Here is a 26,472-nt window from a genome sequence, read left to right as displayed (position 1 = left end):
CGTAATCTTAAAAAAGACATCCGATTATAAGCACCCCCCTCCTCTCTTTAAGAAATTAGAACTCTGCTGTTAACACTTCAACTCCCAAGAACTCATTAGTAATTCTCTTTACTGTCTGACATACAATTCTTACGATGTAAATTTGGATAATTTGGTATTGAATCAACTAATAATACCCTAATTGATATTTTACTTTATTCTCTTCACTTCTATACTTAATATTGTGTTGATATCGTAAGGAGAAAATCTCTCTTGGTCACTCATGGAGGATAAAGGGTTTATTAGACATAAAAATTTTGATCATTGGAAAGCAAAGACAAACTTTAAGGGAAAAGTCGGAAATTCCGTTTTGTTATGTTCCAGTTTTGTTCTTGTTGTTAGTTTTAATTCCGTTCCAAATGCGTGAAATGAATTCGATATTTAATGAAGTCTAATTAAGAACCAGTGAAATTAAAAACGTATTTTGATCAGCATTGCCATAACTCGACTCGAAGCGCTTTTTCTATTCCGCTAATAAGGCTCCTTGAATATAAGCCCCCTCGGATATAAGCCTCCTCGGATATAAGCCCTCCTGAAACCTCTTACGAAGTTGTATAGGCCTAGGGCCTTTTAGCGGCAGTTTACGGTGTGTTGACCAAGAAACCACTGTGGTGAAATCTGACTGCACTGACGTTGCGCTTGTCCGTGTCTTTCTGTAGATCCGTGCGAGAATAAGGTATGTGAGCACTATGCCCAGTGCGTCTCTTATGCCGATGGCAGCACCCAATGCGCTTGTGATGAGAAATGTGCCAAAATTGAAGATCCCGTATGTGGAACCGATGGTCGGGATTATGCCAATGAGTGTGTTCTGAAGGCGACAGCATGTCGAGAGAGCAGGGATGTGGAAGTAGCAGACAAGAAACCTTGCGGAGGTGAACACAAGTACCTTCGATTTTTTTTTTCGTAATTTTTAGTAATGGTTTAGTGCCATCCTTCTACACCTCTAACCCTTAAGTGCAAATCATCCATATCTCCCGCGTACCTTTAATCCCCTGATATCTCAAACTCCCCTAATATCTAAAGCTTTTCCACTCGTATCGCGAATCCTCCAACACCTTGAACCACAGTTATCATGAACCTTTCGTTTCTCGAACTCCCTTGTCTGTCACGGTCACCCGTATCCTGAACCTTCCGCCATCTCGAACTCAGGGTATTGCTGCGACCTAGTTTTATGGTGAACCTTCAGTATTGTGGGATCGCTCAGTGAGTGAAATATGCCAGTAAGGGAAAGTGTTCCATTTTCCAATTCAGTTTTAACATGTGAACTGACAACCCTACGTGTGTTTAACATCGCCAATCAGATGCTGACATGTCACTCGCCTTTCACGCTTCTCTCATTAAGACAGTCGATTTCTCTTATCAGTAAAAAACTAAGGAGTGTACATAAACAAAACAATACATGGTTGCTTGTAGATATGAAATTTTTCATTTCTTGCTATCAACTCGATTTATCACTCGTTCGCTGCACTCACTCGGGAAATATTGAGTTACATACGAGAAGATAAATGTCTTATCAACAAGCAGTCATTTATTATTCTCTATTTCTCTTTATCTAGTGGAGAGTCCAACGGGAATATTTAAACAATAACTTACCGTGCTTTCATCTTTCTTTTAAGCCTGTTTTCACGCGATGGACATTGGTGTAGTTTTGGATTCATCTCGAAGCGTTGGTTGGGAAAATTATGAGACCCTTAAACGCTCCCTTGCCAAGCTTATCGACTATTTCCACGTTTCTAAAGACGGCACCCACTTCGGCTTTCTTCACTATAATCAAGACGCTATCTTGGACTTTGATTTTGCCAATTCTGCCTCGCAAAACCCACAGGCGCTGAAGGAGAAGATTTTGGAAATTAATTACGACCCTGGGCGTACACGCACAGACAAAGCGATCAAAATGGCAAACGAGAGACTATTTACTGAAGAAGGCGGAGCGAGAGAGGGTGTGCCGAAGTTGCTGATTGTACTCACAGATGGAAAAACCAGCGATGATTCAGCTCCCTACTCGACAGTTTTGGCTCCTCTAAAGGTCCGGTGAATTTGTAGCTAAAAGAGCTTTGTGATTTCGAACAGGGAAACCAAAACAAAAAAGCCACTATTAGAGCAATTTAAATTGATTTTCAAAAGTAATCCCAGATTGCATTGGTTTTCCTCCACTTCGCTTTGTGATTGGTTTAGACCCTAAGCAATTTTACTGGTCTACCAATTAGATGCAAAACCAAAACCGATCACGACTTGATTATCGGACGTATTCCCGCGCTTTAGTCAGTTTGGTTGTTTTTACTTTGAGTCCTCATTGGCTCTTAAAGGTATTTTTCTTGCTCTGATAAGCGGTTGTGACTACTTTGGTTTTTGCAACTGGCTTACTTTTTTTTTTCTCTCAACTTAACCGAGAGTTTTCATTCTTCTTTTGACAGTTTTGACTGCTGTCAGCTATCTTTTTCAAAACTAAATATATCATCATAAGGTGTTAAGTGTGATATTGAAGTCATAGGATTAAAGCGTGGAGAGTCTTGTCATTCAAGCGCGCAAAGTAGCTGTGTTAAGATGGTTCTCAACTCAACTCGATTCATTTCCTTTCGCTCAACTCTTCATTTGATCTTGCTTTCCTCTTGATAAGCAGAAAATACATTTGATAAGCTTGAAATAAATTCCACATCCAGAGTATTAGCTTCTGAAAACGTCTCGACCAGTAGAAAAATCACAACGGGATCAAAAGTCTGTCGATCGCAGGTTTATCAGACCCTGGTTTATCTTGCGACTGGCTCGCGCTAAGACTAGGTAACAATAAAGAGATAGTCCGTATGAATGCTTTAGCCTCTAAGGGTAACTACCATCTAATTTCTCCTTAAATATTATATCACCCCTGAATCAAAAATCAAGGTCACAAGAACAGAGGAAATAATCACCAACTAAAGAAGCTCTTGATTGTTAGACAAATTCTCCTTGTCAGCACCTTAGTGAATGTATGGAGAACAGTATGGAGAATATACATACTGATATTGGGGTGTAGAGGGATTAAGTCACTGAATAGGAGTGTTATTTCCATTGCAGACTAAAGGAGTGCAAGTTCTGGCTGTTGGCGTAGGAGCTGGGGCTGATGAAAGTGAACTGAAAACTATTGCCATGGGGAATTCTGAAAACGTCCTTAAGATGGGATCATTTGGACAGCTTGCAAGAAGTTTGAGAACAGTAACCAAGAATTTGTGTCAAGGTATGGATGAATCTTGTTTAAAAGAGTTAATTAGTTGTAACGCAATAGGCACTCAGAAATTTTGAACGACCGCAACAGCAAAAGCAGCATCGAAACTGAATATTACTACCATAATTACGGTAACAGTGAAGACAAAGATACCAAAATAAAAAGAAACGAATTATAAACCAGAAATCGAGCCCAAACAAAGGAAAAAGGCTTTAGTTACTGATGTTTTTAAAGGTTTTGTTACTGAGTACACTTCAAACTGGATTTACTCCTGGTTTCCGAAAAGTTTTTGTCTGTTGCTGGTTAGACATTCTTTGAAAGCCATTGCAGTTCTGAGATGCTTCTGTTTAAACAAGTGTAACTGTGAAGCTTTTTTTAATTTTTCCAAAAAAAAAAAGTAGTTTTCCTGTAGCCTCATTTTGAAAGAGTTAGTTTTTATGGAACTTCAAAGTGTCCTGTTCGACCAGTAATTAAGGTTATCTTCGAAATCACGTGTCCTAGTGTAGACTACATGCAGTCTCCTTTTATTTTTGGCAAAGTCTGTCGGGGGAGAAAAAAAAATAGAATCAGTGCGCGCAGAACTCTGGGAGTGAGGTACCTCACTCCGAGAGTTGAGTGCGATGCGCTAAGATAATACTTTTTTTTCGGCTAATTTTTTTTTCAATCGCTCGACGGACTTCGCCGAAAAGGAGGGACTACTTGTAGGCTAGGCCTATAAGTGTTTAAACAACGACCACAAACACACTTATTAATGTCGCTTGTCTAAATCTGCCTAGGCATTGAACCACTGAACTTGGTGTTTGCTATCAATGCAAACGGACAAAATTCTAAGAATTACTTTGGCCGCATGACCGACACAATCAACTCAATCATCGACTCTTACGGACAGCAAAAAATCAGATATGGTCTTATTGTCTACGGCAGTAAGGCGGTGCCACGAATCCAATTGACAGAGATATTTAGTAGCGACGAGCAACTAAAAAACTTCGTGGAAATGGTACAGCGGAGTCGAGGCGGAGCGGACTTAGCAGCCGCTCTTGAGAGTGCAAAGGTGATGTTCAGCAGTGAGATACCGGAGCGTCGCAATGTGTTGGTGATTCTGACCGATAGCAAAGCGACAGGGGACAGGGCCAAAATTCAACCCCTTGCGGATGAGTTACATGAGATGCGTGTCAAGGTTATAACCGTTGCCATGGGTGAGGAGTCAGATAGGAGTGAATTACGGCCTTTATCTCCCATGAAAGATAACAGTGTTAAGGAGGACCCCAAAGAGAGTCCTAAACAACTTGGTGACAGGATCATGAGAGAAGCTATCAAAGGTGAGCAACTTGCCTAAGGAAGTTTTGCGATGTTTAAAGTTAATCTCCCTCTATCTTCGGGGGTAGACTTTTCTCAATGTATCCCTTAAGGTAAGGGTTAAACCAAGTTACTGCGGCAGTTTCTCCAATCAGATGTGGGGAAGGGTGGGGGGGGGGGGATCTTCAAAAAGGTTTGCAGTGGAATTGCCCCGTGCTTTTGCTCGGTTTGCCTTACTACTCTGCTTGTTTTGTTTCCCCCCACCTACCCCACTCCCCCCTTCCACCCCACAATTTAGGTTAATAATTATTCCCTACACCAATTTGTTGGAGTTGTGTTGACAGGTGCCTGGAGGTGAGCTTTGTCTGGGTTGCCATGGTCACCACCTCGCTGCAGAGGAGATCACTGCCTTCCTCTATATGGGCATAGGGTACCCACCCTCCTCTTCTATTGATGGATGTTGTAATTATCTCTTTCCTGAGGAACTTGACTGTTTCCTGGGGGGTTGAGATAGCAGGAAGCCTTTCTAGTTTTACCTTGCAAAATGAATTTTCTATTGTGTTTTAATTTTAATCAGAAATGAAGTATGTGCCTGTGGTGGACCTTGGCTTCGCTCTGAGTGTCTCTTCTTCAGATGCCAGTAAGAACTTTGAAAAGATGAATTCTGTCATCAATGCTATTATCGACCAGTACAGCGTCATCCGGATCAGATATGCGGTCGAAGTGTTCGGTAACGACACAAAAACTGTCCTCGAATTTCATCAGAGTTTTACCAATGGAGATGATTTGAAACGACATCTTGCAACGGTCACCCCTGAGTCCGGTGGATCACGCTTGGATATAGGACTCAAGGAGGGGGAAGAACTGTTTGAATCGGAAGGCACTCGTCCTAATGCACACAAAGTCCTGGTCGTTTTCACAGACAAAAAATCGACAGGAGATGATCAGGCTGCTCAAACTGCTGCCAAAGAGCTTTTGGAGAAGGGTATTAAAGTCATTGCCATTGGGTTGGGCAGCGAAAGCGACATTACCGAGCTTAAATATATAGCAACAGATGTACGCCATGTTATCCCGGCCAAGATCACGGATGACTCAGATGAATTGGGTATTGAGGTCATGAATCTGGCTTTCAAAGGTAATGTATCTGAGGTCAATTGTTTTGGAAAGAACGAACTTTTTAAGGGTGTAATCAATTTGGTAAATTCCTATTGAGCATTTTCTTACATCAGAATTGCAGTAATTTCGTGTTTTTCATAATCTGTGTTAAATGTCTCTTCAAAGAAATCCCAAATGTACCTACCTTGGACGTAGCCTTCGCCATTAGCGCCACAGCCACGGATGCCGAAACTAACTTCAAACTGATGAAAGACACCATCACAGCCTTTGCTGATATGTACGGCATGTCAAAGATTAACTATGCAGTCGTGGCCTATGGCGAAAAACCAAAAAAATGGTTTGATTTCCAAAGCCAACCATCTGATTTTGATGCTCTTAAGCGGACAGTTGATGCAGTCACTCGAGAGACAGGGATAGTGGCATTGGACAAGAGCTTAGAAGAAGCAAGGAGACTTTTTGATGCAGCAAGACCGCAGGCTCGTAAGGTAGAAACAAGTGGTACTAAGAGCAGTATCCATTCTTGCAGGCTTGTTATATTTTAAGGGAACACGCGCGTAATTTTGGTGGCCGTACAGTAGGCTTACGGGAATCAGTATCGAAAATTCCAGGTCTGACTCTGGACAGGACTTTTGGCTTGTGGACTTGGAGTAGATACTTAACTCTCATATCACCACACCTAGGAGTGTGAAAGGGCACTCGTGAGTTTTGGGGAAGGGGAGGGAACGTGAAATACTCGTTGTCGTTGTAGGGATCAAAATCTGGTCGAAAGCCAGCAATGGGGAACAGATTCGCCTCTGCTAAGATTTGAAGGGACTTACCGATTCAACTTCAGAAATAAAATGTGTTTGCACCCGCGTGAATGACTTCGTAGACTTAAAATTACTTATACTCAATGTAATAGTCTTTTTGTAAGGGATCCGTGATCGTTAGGGAAGTTCTTGATGTTTTCTGTTAAATCACGATAATCTTCCTCTCCTACCCTATGTTTGAGAAATCATACACCGTGCGAGAGACGTGAATTTAATACTCTTTGTACCATGAAGAGGATGGAAATAGCATGGATTTGTCAGTGACTCATTACTTTATTGTTCCTGTGGAACACGTAATGATACTTTATTGTTTTGTTTTCTGTCAGGTCCTGGTTGTTATCACGGACAGGAAATCTGGCTCAAATGTTGGTGACGTCAGGACAGCAGCCAAGCTCTTGGAGCATGCTGGGATAACGGTGATTCCGGTGGCGATCGGTACAGAGGCCGATACGAAAGAATTGGAAATTATAACTCCTGACAAAGAGACCATCATACAACCAAAAGATGGAACTTCGGCGACTGAATTGGCCAGGATGATCATGGAGATGATTCGCACAGGTATCAGGAGATTAAATGATAAATTATAAAAATAAGAAAGCTTTCGATTTATTTCATTTCCTCCCCCCCCCCCTTGCAGTAGAAACGGAGTTAGGAGGAGAGAGCGTTGCGTTGCATTTTACACAAAGGCTGTGACTTAGGTGACATAGACTATTACCTTCCTGAATTACGCTCGAAACAGTTGTCTAGAAACTACATTGACTCACTTGCTTTTCATGTCTCGGGTGTGCCTTAGAAGTTTGACAATGACGGAACCATAAACCCTCTCCCTCCCCCTCTTAATATCTCTGGCTATATCCATCTGAGGACTTCATTTCAAAGCATACATTCAGATCATAATTATCAAGTCAAACTATGGTTCATGTCGATATTTCCATTGTTTAGTTCAAGCTATCCCTGAGATTGATCTTGGTTTCGCGTTGAGTGCAGCCAGTACACTTTATAACGAAACATTTCAGCTAATGAAGGATGTGATAAACTACATCATCGTCACCTATGGCACCCAGAAAATACACTACAGTGTCATTGTGTACAGTGAAACTGCATCGATAGAAATTAAATTTGGGCAGACACCTCCGTCACCACAGCAACTCAAGACAGTTGTAGAAAACCTCGATATTGGCACGGGAACACCAGACTTGGCAGCCGCGCTGAGGAAAGCATCAGAAATGTTTGATGATGATGAAAGGAGACCCCTTACTCGTAAAGTTCTTGTGATCATGGCAGATAGTAGTTCTGGGTCTACTGTGGATGACGTTAAAACAGCAGCCAAGCCTCTTGTGGATACGGATGTTTTGGTTATACCTGTTGTGGTCGGTGAAGAAGGAGACCCTGATGAGCTCGTTAACACGACACCTGACAAGACAAATGTTATTGAGACTGGAAAAGAAACGGATCCTGAGGTGGTAGGAGAGAAGATTATGGACAAGATTCGAGGTAGAAAAAGGAATTAATTATCCCCCTTCTCTCCCCGCCAACCCCTTCTCTGCCCGCTACCCCCTTCTCTCCCCGTCACCCCCTTCCCCACAAAATGAAAAAAGTGGCTAAAACTGGTGACAAAGCATCTCCTTGTCGGTCAGTAACGGAGAGTTTTCTGAGTTTTATCGACTGAAAAGATTATCAGTAGTGTTATTGAAGGAATTACACTGGTTAACGGCGAAGCGGTGTATGTGTGAGTGTTTATGAGTGTTTTGAAAGGGGGAAGGCTTAAGTCTTCCCACACCAAACTTTGTTGGAATTCGATAATAGGTACGATGAATACTGAGTGAACGAACTACACCAGAAGCATTTTGGTACATTTTGTGCAGTGGCCGGTATGGGTTTGGCCCCCACCCCCCTCCCCACAGCCCGCAACTTAATAGGGATTTTACTGTACCTAGAGAGAGGTATTAACTGAAGTGCTTTTATTGGCCTCTCTGAAGGAAAAATTTATGAATTGTCTCTTTTAGATGGACCTTCAGTCTCAGAGGTTGACCTCGCTTTCGCCATTAGCGCTACCGCAACAGATGCAGATGAGACATTCAGTCGCATCAAAGAAACAACAAAGTATATTGTGAATAAATATGGAACAGACAAGATTCATCATGGTCTGTTGGTGTTTGGCAATGTACCTAGCCGTGTTAGGGACTTCAGGCGAGACGCGTTCACTCGAGAAGAAATGATACGACTTTTGGATTCTGTACCAAGAAGTTCAACAGGTGACATGTTAAAAATGACACTCTGTTATGAAGATTCATTGATGTGGTGAATCCTAGACATCTTGAATGCTCCAGTGTCTTGAGCCACTAGTGTCTCGAACTTTCGGTATTTTGAACCCCCTGGTATCTCAAATTCCGGTATATTAAACTCCCTGGGATCTCGATCTCTCAGTATTTTTGACCCCTAGGATCTTGCACTCCCGGTATTTTGAACCCCTTAGGATCTCGACCTTCCGGTATTTGAACCCCCTGAGATCTCGAACTCTCGGTGCTTTGAACCCCCGTGGATCTCGAACTCCTGCTATTTTAAGCCCTTTGAGGTCTCGATCACGATTAATTTTGAACCTCCCATCCCCGCCAATTGTAGCTGAATCCTCCGCTTTTTTCAAACTCCCCGGTATGTTAAGCTTTTGACCTCTCTGGGGTATCATTAATATATCAAAGAAATAAAGTGGATCAAGATTTCAGTCTTCAATATCCTTTACATCAACGGGAAAAAAAATTGTCACAACACTTCAAAATTACAAGAATTCCTTTCAGATAAGTTTAGCAGACTTGAGTAAGATTTGAGATAAACAAACTGTATTTCTATTTTAAATAACGTTCTTCGTGATGATAGCGTGGTACTAAAAAATTCCAGACGATTTCAATCAACGAAACACTTCTACTGTTTTTTTTCCCTTCGGTGGTTTGTCTCTTATTTTGCATTCACGCATTTTAAAGTTATATTTTTCGTATCTCTACTTAGGACCTGACCTTCAGAAAGCTTTAGAAGAATCAGTGAAGTTATTCGAAGGACCTGGAGCTCGACCAACTGCTCGGAAAATTCTGGTCGTGATAATGGATAAGAGGTCTGGTGTCGACGAAACAAAACTGGGCGAGATTTCGAATACTTTGTATCTGCGGTTTATTGATGTTATTCCTGTTGCTATCGGAAAGGAGGCTGACAAGAGAGAGTTGACGTTGATTACATCAGATAAAAATAGTCTGATTGAAGCTCCAAAAGTATTTAAACCAGATGAACTTGGAGAAGCAATAATGTGGAAGATCTTTAAAGGTATGCCAAGGCATGTTTGGGTTTTGACCCAAACAGTCACGTGGATGTTAGATGAGAATTCGATCAAATTTTTTTTCTCGTTTGTGCAAGTGAGAATATGGGCTACTTTTTTGGGAATTCACTCAGTATTTCGATTAAAACAGAGTGGAATTTTTTTGTGAATGAGCCTTTTTCACAATTTTGCCCTCGAACACTGTTTGAAGGCCACTTAGCACTCTCTAAAAATTTAAATAATTGTGATGTTTAATTTTGACGGTCAGCGGTTATGGGTGGCAGCGACTTCATTTGTGTGGTAGTAAGATTTCCTAACACTATCAAAACACTCGGTGCATATGAACCTAATACATAGCCGAGCGCACCAATGAATTCTCTTAAGCTCAGCAGTGAAGCTTGTGAAAAAGAGTTTGTTCTCGAGCCCAGAGGCCTACCCAGACAGGGCTTATCCGGTTTCCTTAGCATGAAGGGACTATGAATATCACCACTCTCCCCTAGCTGGGATGTTTGTCCAACACACCAGTACCAATCTATACTTTAGGGTGGAGATTTTGATGCACATTCACCGGGCCAGGTCTCGTACCCAGACCTCTAGAGGTGTAGTCTTTAGGCCACCGTGTATCTCTGTGAAACAAACAAACAAACAAACAGAAAAAAAAACAGCATTAATCAGAATTTTTTTGCATTTCAGTACGTATTCTACCGGACGTGGACATGATTTTGGCTGTGAGCGCCACCGCAAGTAACGTAGCGCAAACTTTGCGCACGATGAAAGACACCCTGAAGTATGTGCTTAATGTTTATGGGGTGGGAAGCATTCGATATGCTATGCTGTCATTCGGTACAGATGCTACTGTTATGGAAAGATTCAACAGAAAGGACCCATCTGCTGAGGATCTTTTGCAACTCGTGCAAAGTTTGCCCGCAAGTCAAGGACTTCCTGCTTTTGAGCGAGCTCTGAGTGCGGCCAAGAACATTTTTGAAGGGGCGAATGTCCGGCCAAATGCTATGAAGGTAACAACGAGTGTTTCGTATGCCTCACTGTGATCTTACTTTGACCCCTAAAAGTGACCAGCATCTAATTTCTCCTTGCAATATTACCGCTGAATTAAGGTAACGAGAATAAAGGAAATGCTCACCAACTCAAGAAGCTCTTGATTGTTGAGCAAATTCCCCCTGTCAGCACTAAAGGAAATTTGTGAAGAAGGGTATGGGGAATATGGATACTGATGTTAGGGTGTAAAGGATTAGGAAGCTTGCAGCTCTCATAAATCTTCATTGTAAGAATTTTTTCCTCGGAAGTTCGCTTTTTGTGCGAATGTTTTTAAACCAAAACCAAAGAAATTTCAATGACAAGTTAGTGAAAAGGTTTGCAGCAAAATGATTGAGAAGTTCACTCGAGTTTTGAAAGAAAGTCGCGTAGCGCAATGAAGCCGCTTTGAAGCTCCTTCAGACTTGGCGTGACCTCAAGCGTGACACAAGAGCACTACTGAAAGCGTGATTGACTCCCTCTCCTTTTTTTTAGGTTGTTGTGGTGATCACTGATGGTCGTTCCAGGTCCACAGATGAACAGCTCAGGACAGCAGCCAAACCATTAGAAGATAAAGGCATTCACGTTATTGCTGTTGGTATTGGAAGTGTGCCGGACTCCAAACAACTGGAGGAAATTACTCAGAGGAAGGGAGATGTAATTACAGGACCCTCCAATGCTAATCCAGCCTCTTTAGGGAACAGAATCATGGAAAAAGCTTTTGAACGTAAGAAAATGACACTTATTTGATGATGCATGAGATAAGACTTCTCACAAGGGCGCAAGGGCATCAATTCAGGGTGGCGGCACGCGAATTTTCAGAGGAAAACATTATAGACAACCGCCGTCTTGCAAAATAAACGAAAAAAAATTGAAACGTTCATAGAAATCTATACAAGGAAAGAGAAACAGGGAAAAGGAAAACTCGAAACTTTTTTTAACACAAAGCTTATCGAAGTATGGTTATCCTGTTGATTTACCTTTTTAGTTTGAGCTTTACCAAAAACGTTCTACGCTTTTAAAATAACATGACTTGTTGGCTTTTGTGGTTGTTTGTAATAACTTGTGTGAGACAACTTGGTTCAGACAGCTTGAAAGCGTGCCACCTAGTTATTGCAACAATAGTATATGCGCAGATGTTTGAGCGCTGTGATATAATTACCTCACTTCTGATATGTGGGTTCGGAACTCAGTCGGTAGTGGCACCCAACTGAAATCTGGAATGCACAGGTTAGAATCCCGTCGAAGCCTGCATGTTTCTAGTCTTACCAGCGGGACCCTGGGTATGTGAGTGGAAGATATTAAGTCTACTAGCTCTGAAATTTATTTCTTTGTTTGCTTTTGGCTTTCTTACACACGAATAATGATGTTTCCGCTGCGCTTCCATTTCTGCATGAGCCTGATATTTTGTCTTTATTTATTTAGCTGTGTCGGTGCCTATACAAGACATCGATCTTGTGTTTGCCATGTGTCCAGTATCTTCAACTTCAGACGAGACTTTTAAACTCATGAAGGATGCCGTCAAATCCTTGGTGGACAAGTATGGAACTTCTAAAATCCACTACGGTATTATCCTCTATGGAAGATCAGCCGAAAGGCTATTGGAATTTTCCAACAAGATGGTGCCTGAAGCTGAAGTGAAACAGTATATTGATAATCTGCCCAAACCGAAAGGTAATATTCTTAAAGTTTGATAAAATAACTTAGACCCTACGCGCGCTCTGATTAGCAATCTAGGGGACACTATGGTAAACTCTACAGTACATCTACAGTACAGAATATATACTGTACAGTAAACTGTACAGAATATATAAAACTATTCACCGAAGTGAAGGTGGCTAGTGGTGGATATTACATTAATAAGCCTTCAACACCATCCACTGTTTTATTATATACTAAAATCGTTTATTTCGTCGGGTCAAATCTAAGGTTGCAAAATAGACTTGATATGTAATTCTTACCCTCCTAAAAAATGAGTGTGACTTCTTTTTTATTGAAATATCCTTTGCAGGCGTTCCTCCACTCGCACTCGTCAAAGCTCTGAACGACACCAAAAAGATGTTTGACGGAGTAGGCGCACGGAAGGATGCCAAAAAGGTTCTTGTCGTGTTCACAGACAAGAGTTCGGGTGCTGAAGAAAGTGCGCTAAGGTCTTCTGCTACTGTTCTAGAAAACGAAGAAGTGGAGATCATCGCTGTATCCATTGGAGTGGAAGCTGATGCGAAGGAGTTAGCTTACATTACACCACATACAGGGAATATTATAGATTCACCAACTGATGAAAATCCTGACAAGCTTTCCGCAGAAATCCTAAGGCTCATCCTCACAGGTTAGTTTTTTATTATAATTTTTAATGAAATAAAAATTTCAGTTGACCTGCGGTTGAAAATCAAGTAATACAATGTTTCTCGAGGGTGAGCTGCAATGTTGGGAATTGTAAGAAAGAAGCATGAAAAAATTCAGGGTTCGAGGGGATTCAAACCCGCGCCTCCTAGATAGCAAGGACGACGGGTTGATAAGTTTTTTATTGTTGAACTTTTCACTAAGAACACAAAAAACTTAACGTATCAGATGACTAAATTCAAAGGTACCACAACAGCTAATAAGAAGCAAGTAGAATATCAAGTGCCAATGAGAATTCATACGAGTAAGTTTTCAAAGGCATGGGAAAAGTGTGAGTAACCATTTTGCGGTGGGATTTAGCTTTGAATGTGAATGGTTGAGAGAATTTGGTTTTATCAAATGTGTTGATGATGTTAATTTACCACCGTAAAGAGTTTTCAAAGGCATAGGAAAAGTGTGAGTAACCATTTTGCGGTGGGATTCAGCTTTGAATGTGAATGGTTGAGGGAATTTGGTTTTATCAAATGTGTTGATGATGTTAATTTACCACCGTAAAGAGTTTTCAAAGGCATAGGAAAAGTGTGAGTAACCATTTTGCGGTGGGATTTAGCTTTGAATGTGAATGGTTGAGAGAATTTGGTTTTATCAAATGTGTTGATGATGTTAATTTACCACCGTAAAGAGTTTTCAAAGGCATAGGAAAAGTGTGAGTAACCATTTTGCGGTGGGATTCAGCTTTGAATGTGAATGGTTGAGGGAATTTGGTTTTATCAAATGTGTTGATGATGTTAATTTACCACCGTAAAGAGTTTTCAAAGGCATAGGAAAAGTGTGAGTAACCATTTTGCGGTGGGATTTAGCTTTGAATGTGAATGGTTGAGAGAATTTGGTTTTATCAAATGTGTTGATGATGTTAATTTACCACCGTAAAGAGTTTTCAAAGGCATAGGAAAAGTGTGAGTAACCATTTTGCGGTGGGATTTAGCTTTGAATGTGAATGGTTGAGAGAATTTGGTTTTATCAAATGTGTTGATGATGTTAATTTACCACCGTAAAGAGTTTTCAAAGGCATAGGAAAAGTGGTACAAATCAGAATGGTTGAAAGAATTTGGTTTTATCAACTGTGTTTATGATGTAAATTTGCTTCAGTAAAGAGTTTTGAAAGCTGATATTTGGAGCACGAAGGTCTAATGCTCGAAAGTTCAGCTCTAGAAGCTTTTTACGGTTTCCAATTAACATTAGCAACTCAGTTTATAAAACCAAATGATCTCGATCTACCTACAACGATGGAACATTACCATTTTTTAGAAACTGCGAGACTGGTGACAGAGTTTGATAAACCAAATCCACCGCGGTACCGAAATACTTTGGAAACTAAAAATTTTTCTTAGTGTCGTTGGAAACCTTTCTTATGAATCCTTCCTCGAAATTTTTACAAGACCGTAACTTTCTGATTCAGACCGACAAGAACTGCAAAACTTTATTTTCTCACACGTAGATCCCCCACCGGTTTCAACGGAAATTGACGTTGCCTTTGTACTGAGTGCCGACTCCTTAGAAAACGGACAGACATTCAGGTTAATGAAGGAAACAATAGCCTGGATAATCGGCAAATATGGAACAGAAAAGTTGCGTTATGCCCTCATCGTGTTTGGCGCCAATGCAAAGACCGAACTCGACTTCGATAGTAGCACCAGAACTCCAAATAATCTGATAGAATTTGTTCAGCTCCTTCGCATGCAACCTGGAAGATCCAATATCATTGGAGCTCTAAAGAAGGCCGTAGAGGTGTTCGACTCTGAGAATGCAAGACCTGATGCATGCAAAGTGGTAGTGATAATGACAGACAAAGCGTTTGGAAGCAGTGCGCCTGAAATCAGTGAAGCTGCCGCACCTCTTGACGAGAGAGAAGTAAAGGTCATTCCAGTAGCTGTGGGTTTTGAGGACGATTCATCCCAATTGGAGTTGACCAATCCAGATGGTCTTGTCATTGAAGTGCCTAGATCTGAAAAACCACGAACACTGGGAAAACAGCTTATGGAACATGTTACCAGATGTAAGTTGAAACGTAAACGATTATGCATGTGCTTTTCGACTGAGTGTCATATACCTGAAAATACGATACTACACATACATTAAACAACCAACCAGCTCAAAAGTATACAACTTAAAGAGCAAGTATGAACTCATTTTTAAGCGACCCGGCAACGATTTTTATCCATTTAGTTGGGAGCCAAGTAGGAGTTTCCCAGCAAAACCAATGTAGAAAACTGAATTGAAAACCGCTATGCAAATCCGGAAAATCTACTCTGGCCAATTTGTAAAACGGATTAATGGTGGTAAAATATGCTGTTGCATGAATACGAAATAGCGCCTTGAAATCGAAAAAAGTGAGAAAAGGTAAATAGGATAAAATATAAAAAGGGTCTTTCATTTGGATGAGGTCTCTTTGTTATTCTAGGATCTTATTAGGGCACGTGACGTTTCGAGACCAATCGGACTGAAGAGAAATAGAGCGCTTTTCGATAGAGTGTCGTACAGCCAAAACCAAAGGTATCAAACTAGCCCATATAACAAGGAAAATATCACCAGGAGCCAATGAAGCGGAAGCGCGGGAAAACTCCATTGATCAAGTCGCGATTGGTTGAATCTGATTAGTTGAGACATTGTCATGAGTTTTCTGGACCAATCACATAACGAACTAGAGCAAAACCAAAGCAATCCCGAATATCTTTCGACACTTGAAAATTGCTCTAAATGACGAATACTGACGTATTATTTTATTTCTTTTTTAAGGCAAGTTCCCGCCAGTTGATATCGCCTTCGCTCTCAGTGCTACAGGATTATCCAGAGAGAAAATTTTCAAGCTCATGAAAGATACACTGAAAACCGTTGCTGACAAGTACGGTACAGGGAGCTTTAGATACAGCTTCATTGTGTTCTCGAACACATCCACTATCTTTGTACGATTCAGCGAAAAGTATTCCACCATCGAAGAATTGGAGGCCTCCGTTGACGCTTTGCCCTCCGCCACGGGAGGGTTGTCTTTCATAGAGGTCATCGAATCTGCTAAGGAGACATTCAAAGACAGTGGCGTTCGCAAGGGTGCTACGCATGTCCTCGTCATTTTGACGGACGGGAGGTCTGGTGAGGATGAAGACGAGATAAGAGAAGGAGCAGTTTATTTGGAGGAGTCTGGAATCGTTGTTATTCCTGTTGGTGTAGGAGATCAAGTTGACAGTAATGAACTGGGCGTCCTTACAAGCAACGAGGATAATGTGGTGCTTATTGATGAAGATGAACAACCTAACCGTTTGATGGAGCTGATTATCGCTAGAGTTCTTGGTATGACGAAGAATTATGTTTAAATTTGTATTAATTGCCTTGCACTCTTGATAGTTTTGTGGGTTGGGCTATGTATACGTGAGAGCCGTGATCTTATGTCCAGTTCACTAGACTCCGGGTCGAAACTTCTGGGTTTGAGACTTGACCGGATCGATATGATGTGTTTTTTGGCAAAATTCTTTACTTTCACAGTACCTCTCTACACCGAGGGGTATAAATGGGTACTGGGAAATTGTCAAGGAAGCCTGATTAATGCTGGGGGGGGGGGGGGGGGCATTGTGAGGGACCAACATCGCATCCTGGGGGGAATAGTGATACTCCTAGTCGCTTCATGGTAAAGAAACCGGCATAAGCTGCGGCTGGGGTGAGTGGGGGGCGGTTGGCTCGAGTACTTTACCCTTCTTCAACCTTAATGGTTGAATAATTTGGTTTATTCTACCGAAGACCATGATTTATGGTTTTTGCGTTTGTGCTCCCGTACAAACTTTTTTTCCCGTACCTTTCCATCCTTTTTTCAGCCAGTTTACCCCTTAGCTTTTCCCGCTACTGTCATGTACTGAAATCTTGCTGGTTGCACGTTCCTGCTTGCAGCTTTGGTCGGTTTCACTCTCTTGGAGCTGGACTCTATTATCTCTGCATAAAGCCTGTTTGCGTTTTCCATCGCTTATGGCTTTCTTATGTTGTCTTGCATTTTCAGCTGGCTGCTAAACATTTTCGTGCACTTGTAACAGGTTTCCCCATTTCCCCTGCAAGCAAAGTGGTTTGAGTTTTCGCTCTCAAGCCGTTGTATGTTTTGCCGCGTTTGCATCCGGTTCAAAGTTTTCCTTCCACAGTATGTTTCCTTCGACTTTTCTCTTTGTTTTTAACTGATGGTGGGGTTATCTTGCGTTGGTTTCGCTTATTCTACTTAGTCCTACGGAAATTTTGCTGCTCTTTTAAACCTTTACACCCTAACATCAGAATGCATATTCTCCATACTATTCTCTATACATTTCCTAATGTGCTGCCGAGGATAATTTGCTTAACATTAATTGGTGATCCTTTCCTTTATTTTCGTGACCTGAATTTTGTTTCGGGGTTGGTCGGGGTCGGTGGTGATAAAACAGATGCTAGTCACCCTTAGAATCAAAGAGTTTATCGTGTTTGGGCTGCTGCTGCTATATTTCCAGTGGTTATGAAATTATTTCTTTTAACCAATTACTATTTTGATCCGTTTAGAATCGCTGAGACCACCACCAGTTGATCTTGCGTTTGCTTTAAGCGCAACCTCTTTCCAGTCGAACGTTTCTTATCCACTGATGAAGGAGGTGATAAATTCTATCATACAACAATACGGTACAAAGGACATCCATTTCTCCTTTATTATTTACGGTTCTGAAGCATCCACTAAGTTCAGCTTCACCAAAGAGCAGGTGGATCCCGACGACTTACGAAGATTCGTCACATTTATGCCGGAGATCACTCCACCGACATCACCTCATGTTGCCCTTAAGGCGGCTTCTGAAGCTTTCAAGGGATCGGGTGTGCGCGCCAATGCTTCTAAGGTACTCGTTTTGATGACTGACGTAAAGGGGGATTCATCCAAGGAAGAGATTGAGTCAACCTTTGCACCACTGAAAGAGCAGAAAGTGAAAGTTATATCCGTGGGGATTGGGTCAGATGTGGATACAAATGAACTGGTTAATATTACAGGCAATAGCAACAACGTTATCACTGTTCCCATTGATGCAGGCAAGACACCTTTGACCAAGGAATTGATGGAGAAAGTTTTGCGGCCAGGTTTGGATAATACATATTTTATATTGGGTAATATAAGATTTTGGATAATATACCCACCGATAATAAATCTTTCGATTTATTTTCGCAGGGAACTACTGGTATAAATATGGCAATAGGAGGCGAGCCCTCTCTTCATTGCGCCACCCTAGATCCTTTGATCTGCTTATTAGTAAATTTGAATATTTACATGCTTATTTATTGATCCATCATAGGTTTGCCAGAGGTACCTAAAATCGATGTTGTGTTCGCCATAACTGCAGTATCGTCTAAAGCTGATGAGGTGTTCCAAACGACGAAAAAGGCGATTACTTCTATTGTCAACAAGTACGGAACGGGTAACATGCAGTATGGCGTGATCCTATTCGGAAGCGGAGCTTCGTCATATATAGACTTGGCCTCTTACTCCACAAGCGATGAGTTAAAAGCCTTGGTCACAAAACTCCCCATTTTAAAAGGAGGTCCTGCCTTAGATGAAGCCCTCAAGCGCGCAGGAAAAATGTTTACATCGCCAAATGCGCGCAAAGATGCACACCAAATCTTGGTCGTGATCTCAGACAAAAAGACATCTTCCAATCTTAATGATGTCATTTCTGAGGCGAATAAACTTCAAGATTTAGGTGTGACAGTCATTTCCGTAGGACTAGGCAGCGAGGTTGATGAAAACGAACTCCAAGAGATTACACCTGATGTGAGCGATGTCATCGTAATTTCCAAAGTTGTTGACTCCGACGATCTCGGAAGGAAAGTAATGGAAAAGATTTTAAAAGGTACTTTTTACTTGCGTCTTTTTATTGATGTCTCTGTTTTAAAGCAAAAGGGATGAAGGTGTTAACTGTTAGAAAATTCCATCTTGTATCAGAGGACTCGAGAATCAGTAAACCGCATTCGCTCCCTGGAGTGACCATTAAGAATTTCTCCCTTACAATATCGATACATTTTCGGGCAGAGAGGTAACGAGAAGAAAGAAATAATGTCAAGCCCCACAGTTTCACCTCAAAGACCAAATTCCCAAAACTAAAGTTCTAAGAAACGTATGGCGGACAGAATGGATGATCGATGTTTAGATCTTAGGGGGGCAAAAAAGGTTAACTCTTCAATCGCCAACGAAGCAAGTCTTAGTAGATAAATGTCTGATTCCTCGAGAGTAACGAACCCATGACCGTTGGGGTTTGAATCCTCTCTAGTGGAGAGATGCGGTGGCCTGTCATTTAGCGCGCTGGACTCTGGGTCGACTCCTGGCTGGTGCCACTTTCATAGCGCTTCCCTTTACCAAGGGATATGGTGGGAGAACTGGACAAAACGCAAGGGGTAACCTTCGATTAACTAGCATCCCGTCCAGGGGGTGTAGAAAGGTTCTTATTCGCTTGATACCTCGGAAATCGGCTTAAGCTTATGAATTTACTTTACCCCTGATCATGCTCATAACAATATGTTTCTTGTAAGATTTTCGCCTTGTACACATTTTTTGTAACTTTTTCAGTACGTACAAGAGCACCTGAAGTCGACGTAGTGTTCGCTCTAACAGCTACAACAGGGAACCCTGAAGACGCGTTTCAGCGCATGAAGGATGCTGTTAAAATCGTAACAGACACTTACGGAATACATCGCCTCCATTACAGCCTTATCGTGTACGGAAGCCGGCCTAGTGAGGAATTCAACTTCAAAACTAGTTTTCCCACACGATCAAGCATTAAAGACTTCATTGAAAATTCCCGAAGAGTTTCAAGTCGCCCTGGAACCAAACGGGCCTTGGACGAGGCTTTGCAAATCATCAAAGATTCAAGTCTACGTCCATCGGTCAAAAAGGTTGTTGTCCTTTTGACAGATGGTGTTTCGGATCTGGATCCTTCGGCTATTCAAGGGGCAGTTCAGTCCATGGAGAAGAATGGGATCCCTGTTCTAATATTTGCTTTAGTCAACAATCCTAAAACTGAATTTGAAGTTTCAAAAACTGTCAACCCAGTAGATCTTGCTAGAAAGGTTATGGAGAAGGTATTTGATGGTAAGTGCGTTTGATAAATGAATCGAATGCATCTTTTCATACCAAACAAAATTAATAAAAACGTCCTCTTCGGGAACACGTGATACGTGATATGTGCCAGATATGCATAGCCCTGCTGCGTAGATTAAGAGGTTTATAAGACTTTCCATAAGAGCGCTTTTCGTAGTGTCGTAAACCAAGAGCCAAAGAAATCACAACAGCCTATAAAAGCAAAGTGAAATATCACAAGGAGCCAATGAGGGGTTAAACGGGCAAGAAAACTGGTCCATGAGCGGGAAAACGCAACTGACCAAGTTACGCTTGGTTTTAGGTCAGTATCTGATTGGATTAGAGGGTGGTGCGATATTTTAAGACCAATCAGCAGGCAAAACAAATACAAACCAGTGCAATATCGGAGTACTTTCAACACTCAGTTGAAAATTACTCTAAGAGCCTCTTTGTGTTCTTTGTTTCAGTTGTGGTGGAACCACCAGAGATGGATCTTTGTTTTGCTGTTAGTGCTACAGCGGCACTTTCTCAGAAGACTTTCAACCTCATGAAAAAATCTATCATTGATGTGGTGGACACCTATGGTGCAGGCAAAGTTCGCTACAGTGTGGTGTTATTTGGATCCGTGGCCAGGCTAGTTGTGAAGTTCAGCGATGGTGCTTTGGACCCCACAAGGCTGAAAGGTGCCATAGGTTCATTGGTACCAAGCAGTGGAGCCCCGGCGTTAGATGAGGCGTTGGAAAGGTCTTTTGAATCTTTCAAAGATGGCGAGGACCGTCCGAACGCCAGAAAGGTCCTTATCGTCATGTTGGACAACGAATCAGGACTCCAGTTGAGTGACATTATGTTGAAGGCGAGAGCTTTGGAGACGAAGAACATTCGTGTTATTACTGTAGGCATAGGAGACAGCACAAACAAGGAGGAATTAGAAACAATGGCTTCCGATAACAGGGATATTCTGCTTGTGCCAACTTCTGAGCCTCCAAGCATGCTTTCCAAAGATATCATGGTGTTGGTTTTAACAGGTAAGTGGCATAGACGTTTGTGGTGACTGAATAGTGTGGCAGGGTACAGATGTTGCAGCTTTTGGCCCAACTGTCTACACAGTGGACGTTTAAATGTCACTGCAATTTCGTCTGTCTCCTCATTTGTTTTTTTGCCAACGAAGAGCTCACTTTCAAAATGAGTGTTACGTCGCTTTCGAAGCGTGTTTTTTTAACTCTTATAATTTTGTCACTCGATTTGCCATCACTAACTTTAAGTTATTGCTTCACTAATATTCACGATGATCCACAGCGTGTCCTTTCAAAAAGAATATAATTTGATTATCTGCCTGTCAGTCTGTTTGTCCATACGTTCGTCTCTGTCTGTCTGTCTGTCTGTCTGTCTGTCTGTCTGTCCGTCTGTCTCTCTATATGTCAGTCTGTTTGTCTCTGTGACTATCACACTAGTCGAACACATTACATTAAAGTCTCCTTTTAATTATCCTTTTAAGTTAGCTAAATTTAAAACAATATTAAAACATGAATTTGATTGTCGACTCATCCTTTAGATCGTCCACTGAATGTCCCCAAGTTAGATTTGGTGTTTGCCATCTCAGCGACTGGCACATATACAAGTGAAACGTTCCAGTTAATGACAGATGCCATCGACTCCCTGCTCCAGAAATACGACTCTAGTAATATCCGTTATGGTCTTATTGTGTACGATGATGACGCTTCAGTTATCGTCCATCTCAGAAACGCTACTTATGCTGATCAGGTTCGGGAAGTGTTGGAAACAATCGAGGAACCTTCGGGTGGATCGGCCCTCGACAAGGCTCTGGAGAAAGCTGCTGATATGTTCGCCGATGCTGGAGATCGGCAGGATGCGGACAGGGTCCTGGTGGTCCTGACAGACAAGAGCTCTGGGCTCGACGAAGATCTCGTGTCAGGCACCGTTATGCGTCTTGAACAGATGGTCGTGAAGATTATTCCCGTGGCTGTTGGTGATGAAGTCAGTCCAGTGGAATTTGTGATTGTGACCAATAAGGGCAACATAATTGAATCTGAGAAAGACAAAGATCCGGATGAATTAAGTGAAGAGATCATGGAAAGAGTGATAAGTAAGTACACTTTGAACGTCTCTGTTGAAGAGTTTTTCGACTGATCGTCAACTAGTAACTGAAACCAAATTGATCACAGCGGCTAAACAGAACAAAAGAAATATAACAAGGAGGTAATAGGATTCTAAGAAAGAACAAGCTCATTGCCAGAAGTGCGGGAAGACGCGTGTGACCAAGTGGCTATAAGTGCTAGCTTCCTATCTGATTGGTTGAGAAGTTGACCAATAAAACAACCAAGTCAGAGAATAATAATGTAATTTCGAAATTAATTTTGACACTCAATTTAAAACTTGTCTATTGTACAATGTGATACTATTGTTGGGCGATTTTTATCGTAACGTTTTTGTTCTTTCTTTCTTTTTTTGCTTATTAGATGGAACCCTTCGGATACCAGAAACCAACTTGGTTTTTGCAATCTCCGCCACTGGACTCGAAGCTGAAGAAACATATTCATTTATCAAAGATATCATCAAGTCGATTATTGAGAACTATGGAACGGAGAGACTGGAATTCAGTGTCATTGTGTACGGTGATTATGCCTCACCACAAGTCCGTTTTGGAGACATTTTTGCTTCAGATGCCGAATTAGTAGAAGCTGTTGGCAGTATGCCTCGGATGTCAGGGAGCCCTTCACTTGAGAAGGCTTTGGAAGCAGCAGAAGATCAGTTTAACAGTCCGTTCATACGATACAATGCAGCTAAGGTAAAGTAGTTCCAAGTGAAGCTAACGAAGCTCTTCACTTGAAATAAGTTGATAACAGACAATTCAAGAGATCGATTTTTTTAGATTTGCCTTTCAGGTTGAAAGTTTAACTTTTTGCTATCTAATTTCATCGCACTCCCTTGCTGCGCTAAATTTAGCTCCTGATTGGAATTCTTTCTTAATTTTTTTATTTCTGGAACTCGCCAGAGAGGCGCATCTTGGTTTTTTCGTAAACGGGTCAGGTGACTTAACCTTCGTCCCTCTCCTTCAATCAGGCAATAGTTTTTTCTTTCTGCAAAATGACACCAGACTGACTCCCAGATATGTTGATCGGCTGCATAAGTCATACCATGATATAGTACTAAACCCGAACTGGGAGCCCTCACAGTAAGATGACATGTTTCTTGTAGGTGTTAGTTGTCATCTCCGACAAGTCATCTGGTAAGAGCCCTCGAGATATTAGAGCAGCGGTTGTGCCTCTAGAAACAGCTGGAGTTCGCGTGATCGCAGTGTCTGTCGGGACAGAAGTGAACCCTGCAAAGGAGAAGGCAGTATCAACTGATGGACAAGTCATCAAAACCGACAATGAAAAAAATCCTACTAACGTGGGCAAGGAGATCATCGATAAAATTGCCAAGGGTAAGTCTGAGTAGGATTGTGTTTTTTTTCTTAACCTTTAACTTTCAGGATCGGACGGCTACTTTTTAAAATTTGATGACGTACAGTCGAGCGGACCACTCAAATTATACTAAAAATAATCTATCAAGTAAAATTTTATCCGTGTTTATCTCAATTACGGCATAAAATGGCGTTTTTTTTATCGTTTTTCATAGTACACCTACTCTCTTGAATCTGTATTGAGCAGTAAACCTGTATTAAGTGGTCCCCCCGCCATTCCCTGTGGGTGTTTAACTCCGGAGCTGCGCTCTCTGATTGGATTCGGTCGGCCAATTTGTCAGCTATTTTACTCTTTACACCCGAACATCAGTTTGCTTATTCTCTCTACTGTTCTCTATACATTTCCTATAAGGTTCTGATAAGGAGAATTTGTTTCACAATCAAGAGCTTTTTAGTTTGGTGATCATTGCCTTTAATCTTATCACCTTAATATTTGATTCGGGTGTGACGATGTTGGGAGAAGTTAGATGATCATCACTCTGAGGCGTTAAAGGGTTAACTGCTGAGATTCTTTATATTGTTATGATCATATGAATATGTATTTTATGACCAAGATGGTTGCTTCGTTTAAAAGCTGATCGCAGCGTTGTATATCTTCACTATTCGTGGGCCTGCTTACACATTTTATATGTTCTACCTTTTTACAGGTAAATCTCCAATTCCTGAACTTGAACTTGGGTTCGCCATTGCTGCTGGCTCATTGTTTGCCGACGAAACATTCAAGCTAATGAAAGACACAATTTCAGCGATCATCCGCGAATACGGCGTGGGAAAAATCAATTACGGGGTGGTTGTCTTTGGGGACACTGCAACTATCAAGATTCGGTTCAACGATTTTACTGACATCAACAATCTTCTACAGTTCCTCAGTGCTACTCCCAAAAAAAGAAGCGGCGCTGCTGTGGATGAGGCACTTATAGAAGCTGAAAAGTTGTTCTCGCCGGCCAACGTTCGACCCCGTGCGAGAAAGGTGTTAGTTGTGATTACAGATCTACAGTCAGGAAAATTGCCGTCCGAGGTGCGCGAGGCAACAAGACCACTACAAGATAAGGGAATAAAAATTGTCGCCGTAGCAATCGGTAAAGAAGTTGACCCGAAGGAGTTTGAGATATTTACTTCAAGAGAAAACATAATTGAGGAGAAAAGAAGCGCAGAGCCTGATGATCTAAAGATGAAAATTATGTCTATGGTCTTCAGAGGTGGGTCGTCACAAATTGTTATATTTACAGATTTGTAAATTGTCTCTTCGGAAAATTCTTCGAGAGTTTCACTTTTAAATTTGATAACTGAGCTCATATTGTGTGGAGAAAGGGTTTGTGCTGACAGTAGTAAGTTGCCATTTATTATAGAAACTCAGCGAGGTTCTGAGGTTTTTGAAACCAACCGAAATTTAATCTAAAATTAATAATTCACCGAAAATTGAATGTTGTTCACAAAAATTATACTTATTTTTTAATTTGGTCTGCAAAATTTTGAATGCTGCCTTCTTGCCTTAACCCGTTATACTCCAACGTTAGAATTCATGTTCTCCGCACTGTGCTCTTGTTATCTTCTTTCGTAACGACAAGGAGAATTTGTTTGATAATCAATAGCTTTTTAAATTGACGTGACCTTCATATTTCATTTAAGGCTGATACTGTAAGGAGAATAAGAAGCCACTTACCTTTAGGGATAAAAGGGCTAAGTTAATTGGGAATTGACCGGTGATCAAGAACGGCATGTTTTTGACGCAAGTACTCCGTAACGACTTAATGAAGTGAGTAACGAATGTATTTTATGTCTCTTTGTTCAAAAGTTTCACCCTCGTTTCCCAAACTGGACCTTGTGTTTGCTCTTAGTGCAAACTCCGGAGATGCTGATGCTACATTCACCCTCATGAAGACCACAATCAGAAAAGTCATGAATGACTTTAGGTATGGTGGTGGGAACATTCAATACGGAATCCTCGTATATGGAGCCACTGCAGGAACAACGCTGCAACTTGGAGACTCATCTTTCAAGGACATTCTGGACCTCCGGAAATACATTAAAAACTTACCAAAACAAGCAAGTGATCCCCAAGTTGACAAAGCACTGCAAGAAGCTTTGAAAATTTTCCAAGGACCAAATGCTCGCCTTGATGCCAAACGGGTGCTTGTTGTTTTGACTGATAAGAAGTCGACTTCCAGCCCAGCGTTGATCAAGTCGAGTGCACAACTAATGGAGGAGAACAAAGTCCGCGTGATCCCAGTGGGAATCGGAAGTGAAACAGATCGCAGTGAGTTAAGAAGCATCACTTATAACAAGGGGGATGTTATAGAGGCAGAGAAAGAGGAGGAGTCTTGGAGATTGGCCCGAGCAATAATAATCAAGATCTTGACAGGTATGTGAGCGCTACGATTTGTAAAAGAGCAATTTTCAATTGAGGGTCGAAAATAAGCTGGGATTGCTTTGGTTTAACCTTCGCTTGGTGATTGGTCCAGAAATACTTGCGCCACTTTCTCAACCAATCAGACTCAAAACAGAACCAACTGCGTCCTAGTCACTCGCGTTTTCCCGCGCTTCAGACAGTGTTCATACTTCTTCTTTGTTACCCCATTGGTGATACTTTGCTTTGTTCTCATTGGTTGCTGTGACTATTTTGGCTTTGGTTTATGTCACCCAATTGAAATGCTTCTCGAAGCAAACACAGTGCATTGCCCTGCCTCCAGGAATTTCTGGGTAAAAGGAAAAGAATTTTATCGACACTTTCTTTCA

At 41.5% G+C, this 26,472-nt stretch overlaps 1 protein-coding gene across 1 annotated transcript in view; it reads left to right on the top strand.

The window, feature by feature from the left end:
* The window catches only part of LOC131787495 (uncharacterized), a 122,944-nt gene that overhangs the window by 12,137 nt on the left and 84,335 nt on the right, over positions 1–26,472 (top strand). Inside the window, exons 11-35 of the mRNA XM_066171922.1 lie at positions 699–911; positions 1,656–2,065; positions 3,091–3,250; positions 4,015–4,557; positions 5,112–5,669; positions 5,816–6,135; positions 6,786–7,017; positions 7,402–7,953; positions 8,466–8,714; positions 9,463–9,771; positions 10,457–10,779; positions 11,291–11,522; positions 12,221–12,469; positions 12,807–13,124; positions 14,637–15,194; positions 15,935–16,483; positions 17,702–18,262; positions 18,475–19,029; positions 19,743–20,264; positions 20,720–21,277; positions 21,805–22,356; positions 22,730–23,058; positions 23,469–23,697; positions 24,384–24,935; positions 25,532–26,098. Coding sequence (XP_066028019.1) covers positions 699–911; positions 1,656–2,065; positions 3,091–3,250; positions 4,015–4,557; positions 5,112–5,669; positions 5,816–6,135; positions 6,786–7,017; positions 7,402–7,953; positions 8,466–8,714; positions 9,463–9,771; positions 10,457–10,779; positions 11,291–11,522; positions 12,221–12,469; positions 12,807–13,124; positions 14,637–15,194; positions 15,935–16,483; positions 17,702–18,262; positions 18,475–19,029; positions 19,743–20,264; positions 20,720–21,277; positions 21,805–22,356; positions 22,730–23,058; positions 23,469–23,697; positions 24,384–24,935; positions 25,532–26,098 — 10,200 coding nt within the window. The remainder of the gene's footprint in view (positions 1–698; positions 912–1,655; positions 2,066–3,090; positions 3,251–4,014; positions 4,558–5,111; positions 5,670–5,815; positions 6,136–6,785; positions 7,018–7,401; positions 7,954–8,465; positions 8,715–9,462; positions 9,772–10,456; positions 10,780–11,290; positions 11,523–12,220; positions 12,470–12,806; positions 13,125–14,636; positions 15,195–15,934; positions 16,484–17,701; positions 18,263–18,474; positions 19,030–19,742; positions 20,265–20,719; positions 21,278–21,804; positions 22,357–22,729; positions 23,059–23,468; positions 23,698–24,383; positions 24,936–25,531; positions 26,099–26,472) is intronic.

This window comes from Pocillopora verrucosa, chromosome 9 (genome assembly GCF_036669915.1).
Source record: "Pocillopora verrucosa isolate sample1 chromosome 9, ASM3666991v2, whole genome shotgun sequence".
In the NCBI taxonomy this organism is placed as follows: Eukaryota; Metazoa; Cnidaria; class Anthozoa; order Scleractinia; family Pocilloporidae; genus Pocillopora; species Pocillopora verrucosa.
The sequence above is the reverse complement of the archived record's forward strand: the minus strand, read 5'-3'. Positions and strand labels throughout refer to the sequence as shown.